This window comes from Oncorhynchus nerka, linkage group LG4 (assembly GCF_034236695.1).
Source record: "Oncorhynchus nerka isolate Pitt River linkage group LG4, Oner_Uvic_2.0, whole genome shotgun sequence".
Classification (NCBI taxonomy): Eukaryota; Metazoa; Chordata; class Actinopteri; order Salmoniformes; family Salmonidae; genus Oncorhynchus; species Oncorhynchus nerka.
In genome coordinates this window covers 83,777,941-83,787,940 of record NC_088399.1, presented here as the reverse complement: position 1 = coordinate 83,787,940, position 10,000 = coordinate 83,777,941, and the positions used below count along the sequence as shown (strand labels likewise).

At 45.3% G+C, this 10,000-nt stretch overlaps 1 protein-coding gene across 1 annotated transcript in view; it reads right to left on the bottom strand.

Moving 5' to 3' along the window:
• The window catches only part of LOC115128819 (electrogenic aspartate/glutamate antiporter SLC25A13, mitochondrial), a 106,971-nt gene that overhangs the window by 27,777 nt on the left and 69,194 nt on the right, over nt 1–10,000 (bottom strand). The window contains 3 exon segments of the mRNA XM_065017970.1: nt 1,214–1,294; nt 6,713–6,765; nt 8,817–8,975. Of these exon segments, the coding sequence (XP_064874042.1) occupies nt 1,214–1,294; nt 6,713–6,765; nt 8,817–8,975 (293 nt within the window).

Here is a 10,000-nt window from a genome sequence, read left to right as displayed (position 1 = left end):
ACCAACACTTTCACAGCTTCCAAATCATATAAACAGACTTCATGTGATGTGGCTGAAGTCTCCCTAAACAGGGTGTGTGTATGTGTCTGTGTGTTTGTGTGTCTCTCTGTGTATGTCTCTGTGTGTGTGTGTGTCTGTGTGTGTATGTCTCTGTGTGTGTGTGTGTATGTCTCTGTGTTTGTGTGTATATGTCTCTGTGCGTGTTTGTGCGTGTGTGTGTGTGTGTGTGTGTGTGTATGTCTGTCTGTGTCTATGTGTTTGTGCATGTAGGTGTGTGTATGCATGCCTGCGTGTCTGAGTCTTTGCTCCTGTGTATGCATGTGTGTCTTTCTGTGAGCATGTGTGTGTGTGTGTGTGTGTGTGTGTGTGTGTGTGTGTGTGTGAGTGATAACAGGAGAACGGCTCACCAGCACTAACACCAGGGGCTGAGACAGGATGAAAGGAGCTGTCAGAACAGCTCACGATGAAAAATAGGAAAAATCCATCCATCCTCACTCCACAATGCCATGGTATAATTTTGGATATGGAAAATATATTTCACAGCAGCTTCGATGGTACAATGATTCTCTACACTATACTTGCTTGTTTTGTCACATAAACTGAAATTAGGTCGAACTATTAGAATTTTAGCAACCAGGAAATGGCGGAACGATTTCTGCATAGTGCATCTTTAAGTCATAACCTTAATTGAGCTGTATACAGGTCACATAATGACATAAATATTCTGCTTCAGTGACCGGCATCAAACGGGCTCGTGGTGAAAGGCCTCTCTCTATTCATTGGTTGAGGGGGTGACACTACAGCTAGACCCAAAGGGATGAGGTGGGGGGGTCAGTGTGTGACAGCTCACTGAACAAACACAGGCTGTGTGTAGTGGGGTGGAGGTGGGGAGGGGGGCAGTCTCAGGTAGCAGTCTCTTTATGTCTTTCTTTCAACAGGGATATATGGCTTTCTAATATATCCCTCTATGTTGATATAGCGTTTACCGTACATCTCTCTCTGTGTTGATGGAGGTTGATATAGTGTTTACCGTACATCTCTCTCTGTGTTGATGGAGGTTGATATAGTGTTTACCGTACATCTCTCTCTGTGTTGATGGAGGTTGATATAGTGTTTACCGTACATCTCTCTCTGTGTTGATGGAGGTTGATATAGTGTTTACCGTACATCTCTCTCTGTGTTGATGGAGGTTGATGAATAAGATGAGACTCACACATGCACCAGCCAGGATCTCAGCAGGTACAGGGATTGATCCATCTCTCTGTCTGGTCTTCCCTCTGATAAAGTCATTCACCTGTGGTGAGAAGACTAAAGCATTAGACACACATTAAGACACAGACATACACACAGACAGGCAGACCTTATACAGCGGGAGTGGATATTGGTAAGCTAAAGGGCCACTAGTAACGTGATTGTAGTAACAGTAACATTTCACTGTGAGACTACTAATACATGTACCACACATGAGGTAGACTTTAAGTACTTTTCGATCTTGCATCCTGATTGAAACAGATCTAGCTCTCTGTCCTTGTACTCTTGGATTTAACTGCTGCATTCGACACTGTTGACCACGATGTCCTTCTGGACAAACTGGAGAGGTGGGTTGGCCTCTCCGGTCCAGGTCTAAATTGGTTTAGGACCTATTTAACCGGTCGAGAGTTTTTTGTCACCCTTGGTGAACATAACTCAGAGAAAATACATATCACGTGGTGTTCCACAAGGTTTGATTTTGGGTCTAGTACTGTTCAGTTAATATACAGTGCCTTGCGAAAGTATTCGGCCCCCTTGAACTTTGCGACCTTTTGCCACATTTCAGGCTTCAAACATAAAGATATAAAACTGTATTTTTTTGTGAAGAATCAACAACAAGTGGGACACAATCATGAAGTGGAACGACATTTATTGGATATTTCAAACTTTTTTAACAAATCAAAAACTGAAAAATTGCGCGTGCAAAATTATTCAGCCCCTTTACTTTCAGTGCAGCAAACTCTCTCCAGAAGTTCAGTGAGGATCTCTGAATGATCCATGTTGACCTAAATGACTAATGATGATAAATACAATCCACCTGTGTGTAATCAAGTCTCCGTATAAATGCACCTGCACTGTGATAGTCTCAGAGGTCCGTTAAAAGCGCAGAGAGCATCATGAAGAACAAGGAACACACCAGGCAGGTCCGAGATACTGTTGTGAAGAAGTTTAAAGCCGGATTTGGATACAAAAAGATTTCCCAAGCTTTAAACATCCCAAGGAGCACTGTGCAAGCGATAATATTGAAATGGAAGGAGTATCAGACCACTGCAAATCTACCAAGACCTGGCGTTCCCTCTAAACTTTCAGCTCATACAAGGCGAAGACTGATCAGAGATGCAGCCAAGAGGACCATGATCACTCTGGATGAACTGCAGAGATCTACAGCTGAGGTGGGAGACTCTGTCCATAGGACAACAATCAGTCGTATATTGCACAAATCTGGCCTTTATGGAAGAGTGGCAAGAAGAAAGCCATTTCTTAAAGATATCCATAAAAAGTGTTGTTTAAAGTTTGCCACAAGCCACCTGGGAGACACACCAAACATGTGGAAGAAGGTGCTCTGGTCAGATGAAACCAAAATTTAACTTTTTGGCAACAATGCAAAACGTTATGTTTGGCGTAAAAGCAACACAGCTCATCACCCTGAACACACCATCCCCACTGTCAAACATGGTGGTGGCAGCATCATGGTTTGGGCCTGCTTTTCTTCAGCAGGGACAGGGAAGATGGTTAAAATTGATGGGAAGATGGATGGAGCCAAATACAGGACCATTCTGGAAGAAAACCTGATGGAGTCCTGAGACTGGGACGGAGATTTGTCTTCCAACAAGACAATGATCCAAAACATAAAGCAAAATCTACAATGGAATGGTTCAAAAATAAACATATCCAGGTGTTAGAATGGCCAAGTCAAAGTCCAGACCTGAATCCAATCGAGAATCTGTGGAAAGAACTGAAAACTGCTGTTCACAAATGCTCTCCATCCAACCTCACTGAGCTCGAGCTGTTTTGCAAGGAGGAATGGGAAAAAATGTCAGTCTCTCGATGTGCAAAACTGATAGAGACATACCCCAAGCGACTTACAGCTGTAATCGCAGCAAAAGGTGGCGCTACAAAGTATTAACTTAAGGGGGCTGAATAATTTTGCACGCCCAATTTTTCAGTATTTGAATTGTTAAAAAAGTTTGAAATATCCAATAAATGTCGTTCCACTTCATGATTGTGTCCCACTTGTTGTTGATTCTTCACAAACAAATACAGTTTTATATCTTTATGTTTGAAGCCTGAAATGTGGCAAAAGGTCGCAAAGTTCAAGGGGGCCGAATACTTTCGCAAGGCACTGTATATTACCCCTTAGTAGCATTATCACAACGCACAGCATTGATTTTCACGCAGACGATATACAACTTTACATTTCTGTGTCACCACAGTGTTTTAGCTCCACTGATAATTATTAGACTGTATTAGCAATGTAAATACTTGGATGACTCACAACTTCCTCCAGCCAAATCAAGACAAGACTGAGGTACTTATTGTTGGAGCAAAAGCACAGAGAGAGAATCTGGAAAAAACATTTGAATTCACGGGCAATAAAGATAAAACACTAGGTGTTACAGTGCATTCTAAAATAATTCAGACGCCTTCACTTTTTGATGGAGGGATGGTGCCAGGTTTCCTCCAGTCGTGATGCTTGGCATTTAAGCCAAAGAGTTCAATCTTGGTTTCATCAGACCAGAGAATCTTGTTTCTCATGGTCTGAGAGTTCTTTAGGTGCCTTTTGGCAAACTCCAAGCGGGCTGTCGTGTGCCTTTTACTGAGAAGTGGCTTCCGTCTGGCCACTCTGCCTGATTGGTGGAGTGCTGCAGAGATGGTTGTCCTTCTGGAAGGTTCTCCCATCTCCACAGAGGAACTCTGGGGTTCTGTCTGAGTGACCATCGATTCTTGGTCACCTCCCTGAAAAAGGGCCTTCTCCCCCGATTGCTCAGTTTGGCTGGGTGGCCAGCTCTAGGAAGAGTCTTGGTGGTTCCAAACTGATTCCAATTAACAATAATGGAGGCCACTATGTTCTTGGGGGCCTTCGATGCTGCAGACATTTTTTGGTACCCATTTTTTGGTACCCAATCCTGTCAAGGTGCTCTATGGACAATTATTTTGAATTTTGCTCTGACATGCACTGTCAACTGTGGGACCTAATATAGACAGGTGTGTACCTTTCCAAATCATGTCAAATCAATTGAATTTACCACAGGTGGACTCCAAGTTGTAGCAACATCTCAAGGATGATCAATGGAAACAGGATGCACCTGAGCTTAATTTCGAGTCTCATAGGAAAGGTTCTGAATATTTATGCAAATAAGGTATTTCTGTTTTTTAAGTTTTTTTTATAAATGAGCAAAAATGTCTAAACTTGATTTTGCTTTGTTATTATGAGGTAAGGTCTCTGTACTGGATGCCTGTGCGTTTTTGAATTCATTTTAAGATTATTCTATTGGTTTTTAAATCAATACACGATTGTTCACCCCAATACATGTCAGACATGCTTTTACGTTATGTACCCAGTAGGTCCCTCAGGTCCTCTGGCACTGGCCTTTTAACTATCCCAAAGCCTAGAAACAAGAGGCATGGAGAGACAGCCTTTTAACTATCCCAAAGCCTAGAACCAAAGGCATGGAGAGGCAGCCTTTTAACTATCCCAAAGCCTAGGACCAAGAGGCATGGAGAGGCAGCCTTTTAACTATCCCAAAGCCTAGAAACAAGAGGCATGGAGAGGCAGCCTTTTAACTACCCCAAAGCCTAGAACCAAAGGCATGGAGAGGCAACTTTTTAAATATCCCAAAGCCTAGAAACAAGAGGCATGGAGAGGCAGCCTTTTAACTATCCCAAAGCCTAGAAACAAGAGGCATGGAGAGGCAGCCTTTTAACTATCCCAAAGCCTAGAAACAAGAGGCATGGAGAGGCAGCCTTTTAACTATCCCAAAGCCTAGGACCAAGAGGCATGGAGAGGCAGCCTTTTAACTATCCCAAAGCCTAAGACCAAGAGGCATGGAGAGGCAGCCTTTTAACTATCCCAAAGCCTAGAAACAAGAGGCATGGAGAGGCAGCCTTTTAACTATCCCAAAGCCTAGGACCAAGAGGCATGGAGAGGCAGCCTTTTAACTATCCCAAAGCCTAGAAACAAGAGGCATGGAGAGGCAGCCTTTTAACTATCCCAAAGCCTAGGACCAAGAGGCATGGAGAGGCAGCCTTTTAACTATCCCAAAGCCTGGGACCAAGAGGCATGGAGAGGCAGCCTTTAACTATCCCAACGCCTAGGACCAAGAGGCATGGAGAGGCAGCCTTTTAACTATCCCAAAGCCTAGGACCAAGAGGCATGGAGAGGCAGCCTTTTAACTATCCCAAAGCCTAGAAACAAGAGGCATGGAGAGGCAGCCTTTTAACTATCCCAAAGCCTAGGACCAAGAGGCATGGAGAGGCAGCCTTTTAACTATCCCAAAGCCTAGAAACAAGAGGCATGGAGAGGCAGCCTTTTAACTATCCCAAAGCCTAGGACCAAGAGGCATGGAGAGGCAGCCTTTTAACTATCCCAAAGCCTGGGACCAAGAGGCATGGAGAGGCAGCCTTTTAACTATCCCAACGCCTAGGACCAAGAGGCATGGAGAGGCAGCCTTTTAACTATCCCAAAGCCTAGGACCAAGAGGCATGGAGAGGCAGCCTTTTAACTATCCCAAAGCCTAGAAACAAGAGGCACGGAGAGGCAGCCTTTTAACTATCCCAAAGCCTAGGACCAAGAGGCATGGAGAGGCAGCCTTTAACTATCCCAAAGCCTAGAAACAAGAGGCATGGAGAGGCAGCCTTTTAACTATCCCAAAGCCTAGGACCAAGAGGCATGGAGAGGCAGCCTTTTAACTATCCCAAAGCCTGGGACCAAGAGGCATGGAGAGGCAGCCTTTTAACTATCCCAACGCCTAGGACCAAGAGGCATGGAGAGGCAGCCTTTTAACTATCCCAAAGCCTAGGACCAAGAGGCATGGAGAGGCAGCCTTTTAACTATCCCAAAGCCTAGAAACAAGAGGCATGGAGAGGCAGCCTTTTAACTATCCCAAAGCCTAGGACCAAGAGGCATGGAGAGGCAGCCTTTTAACTATCCCAAAGCCTAGAAACAAGAGGCATGGAGAGGCAGCCTTTTAACTATCCCAAAGCCTAGGACCAAGAGGCATGGAGAGGCAGCCTTTTAACTATCCCAAAGCCTAGAAACAAGAGGCATGGAGAGGCAGCCTTTTAACTATCCCAAAGCCTAGGACCAAGAGGCATGGAGAGGCAGCCTTTTAACTATCCCAAAGCATAGGACCAAGAGGCATGGAGAGGCAGCCTCCTCATGTTTGAAATGTGCTGTATAAATAAAGCTTGATTTGATACATTGGGGTTTGATTTGTTACATTGAGGGGGGGGTGGGGTGTGTGTGTGTGTGTGTGTGTGTGAGTGAGTGAGTGAGTGAGTGAGTGAGTGAGTGAGTGAGTGAGTGAGTGAGTGAGTGAGTGAGTGAGTGAGTGAGTGAGTGAGTATGCACATCAAATCTGTACTGTAAAAAAAAAAAAAAAACTAGAGGTAAATGTTCAACTAGGGCCCAGTGAGGGGCTCCATGGTAACTGGTCTCCATGTAGAGAAACAAGGCACTTACTGTCAGCTTTATGGCTTTCTCCGGGGCCACACCCAGTAGCTGTGGTACCAGACCTATCATTAGGACACAACATGATTAGAAAAGAGAAGGGCCAAGGAAGTACGACACACATACACACACACACTGGCAGACCACGGCACAGCACAGCACAGTCCCCCTCCACATGAAACACATACCCTGCTGTATTCAATTCTGCCAGATCCCCCTGACACTAAATAACACTATTGATGTGGGGTGTGGGGACATCAGGGTCTTAAAAGACTAACAAAGTGATAGAAACTCCTTCCCAGAATACAAAAAAAGACATAAAACACTCTAACCAAAGTTTATGCGGTCCTAAATTACAACCCAAGACTTCCAGCCAGATAAAAATAAACCAAATAATCTGATTGGAGTGTGTTGGATGACCCATCTCAGCGTAATAGTGGAGAGGTTGGAGGGGGGTAGTGAACGCAGGGCCCAAAACAGGCCACACAGAGTCAGACACAGGAGCACAAACATAATGATTAGCATGGCTTCAGCTGGGCTGGAACTCACAAACAGAAACAGGAGCGTTAGTTGTGTTTGTGGCAGGGCTCAGGCTGAGAACCACACACCAGTTATATTATTATTAAATGGCCCATAACAGCTCACAGTTGTAGTTAGAGACGCTTACTGCTTTCTCATGCTGCTGCGTTGTTTACGTAAGGGTTCCCGTCTCGAGATGATGACATCATCCTAGTGTTTGCAGTGTGTGGTGTTCTGGTTCTGGTCTGTCTGTCTCACCATTCTAATGCTCACCTTATTCAGTAATGGGAAACAGGGGAGGCGAAGGAAAAAGCTCAACTTCATTACATTAAAACAGAAAGTTCCCCTGAGTTGGCTTATGACACTCTCCTCAGTGGCTAATATAACATAACCCGCTTTACTACACAGTAGATACATGTTCATGGGGGAATTGCGAATAACAATATATGAGATTCAAGAAACTAATAACAAGCAAATGTGTTTGCTTCTGGAGTCTTTCAAATTGTCTTCCTCATTTAAGTTTGTTTTGTAGTGGAACTGTACCATGTGACTTGGTGACTGGATGGCCATTCAAATACAACTGCATCATTTGATGTTTGGTCACATGATGTCTAGGAGTGGAGAACAGAGAGCTGGAATCTGTCAGTGTACCACCACCTTGGAGCCAGGTCTGTCTGACCGTGTGTCTGTAATGTCAGAGACCTCTCTAAAGGCTTGGTGTCCTCTGACAGACACTAAGGATTCCCACTTCCTCTTAGAACCCTCAGGGGAGAACTCACCTGTCAATCATCATTCAGAGAATTCCAAAAGTCACCCCCCCTTTTCAAATCATATGATATAGTGTGTTGTTCAAGAACCTTCCTATCTCCCCTCCCTCCTCCCAACCATCCCTCCCTCCCTCCCTCCCTCTTACCTCCCGCTCTCCTCCACTCCCTCTGCCTCCACCCATCACCTCCCTCTCCCTCCTACCTTCCGCTCCCCCTCCCTCCCTCCCTCCCTCCCTCTCTCTCCCATCTTACCTCTCGCTCTCTCTCCTTCCTAACCCCGCTCCCTCGTCCAAAACCCCCCGCTCCCTCTTCCTAAAACCCCCGCTCCCTGTCCCTCCATCCCCCGCTCCCTGAGTGCAGGTACTTATTATATTAATGCCAGTTGAAGTCTGGCTGGGGCAGTCACACACCACCATTGTGACAGAGCTCTGCTGGTATGTGGCCTTTGCGTGCGACGTGCATTGTCCCCCTGAAACTCTCGAGACAACCTTTAATCACTTCAAAGAAGCCAGGTCAGAGGGAAGGTGAACTCAGACCCGCCCTCCTCTCCTCTTCCCCCTCTCTTCTACCACACCTCTAAACCCCATCTGTTGTTGTGATGGAGTGAGATGAAGTCGAAGCTGATCTCAGGTCAGATTTGTGTTTTAATTCATATGGTTAGGTTGAGATGAGGGTAAGCTGATCCTAAATCTGTGCCTACCTCTACCCAGAGCTGTAGTGATGATCATTAGCCTATCACTACATCCTAAATAGTGCACTACTCTGGCTAAAAGCTGTGTACTATATAGGGAATAGGGTGCCATTTGGGACACATCCCGTCTGGTACTGACCTCTATAGAGGCCGAAGAAGCCTTCGTAGCGCAGAACCTTCTTGAAGCAGTCCAAGCTGTTCTTGTACATGAGCTCTTCCACCAGGGAGCCTGTGGTCCTCTGGTTCTGCATCCTGGTCTTCACTAGGTCTATGGGGTAAACTGCTGTGGCTCCCACAGCTGGAAACACAGGACTTTATTAAGGCGTTAGAGGAGAGGAAAGATGCTAGAACGACGTCACTAGGTTGTTATTGTTATTGCAGTATGTTGCTCTTCACCAAGATCTACACCACCTTTCAAAAGTTTGGATTAGCTAACATAACGTGCCATTGGAACACAGGAGTGATGGTTGCTGATAATGGGCCTCTGTACGCCTATGTAGATATTCCATAAAAAAATCTGCCATTTCCAGCTTTTTTCCACAATTGTCATTTACAACATTAGCAATGTCTACACTGCATTTCTGATCAATTTTATGTTATTTTAATGGAAAAATGAGCTTTTCTTTCAAAAACAAGGACATTTCTAAGTGACACCAAACTTTTGAACGGTAGTATATAAGTACATGTGATGGCACAAATACATTATTATAAGTTACTAAGTTACCATGAAGTGTTGTAAAGGCATTATAAAGGTGTCATGAAGACGTTACAAAGACATTCAGATAACATTCACGCAATGTGGGCAACATCACAGCAACCTGGGACAGGTGAGGATGAGGAGAGTGAGACAAAAGAGGAAGATAAGGAGGGTGTGTGGTGATGGTGGGAGACATCAAACGATCCAAAAGGGAGGCTCAGTTGTCTGAAGTTTCCAGGCTCGTCAGTCATGTGTTATCTGACGGCTCTGCGACTGGACACAAAGAAGGGATCCAACTGGACCAACAGGTTTAATTAGAGAGGGGACGGTCAGGGAGGGTGCTACCTCCTTATTAACCTGTCTCCTGTAGAGGGAGAGGAGGGGTAACATCTCCTCAAAGATGGGGGAAGGGAGGAGAGGGACACGACTGCACCCCTCCCCCAAAAAGCTCTCTCTCTCTGATCAGGTACAAAAGAGTCCAAACACAGGGAGGTTCCCATGGCGCAAAGAGACCCTGTCCTCTTTAAGTGGAGAAATCACCCCTGCAGAACGCAATAGGAAGCCCTTTGTTTTTCTCCTTTTCTTATGAGGGTGGAGGGTGATGGGGGTGGAGGGGCCTCGGGGTG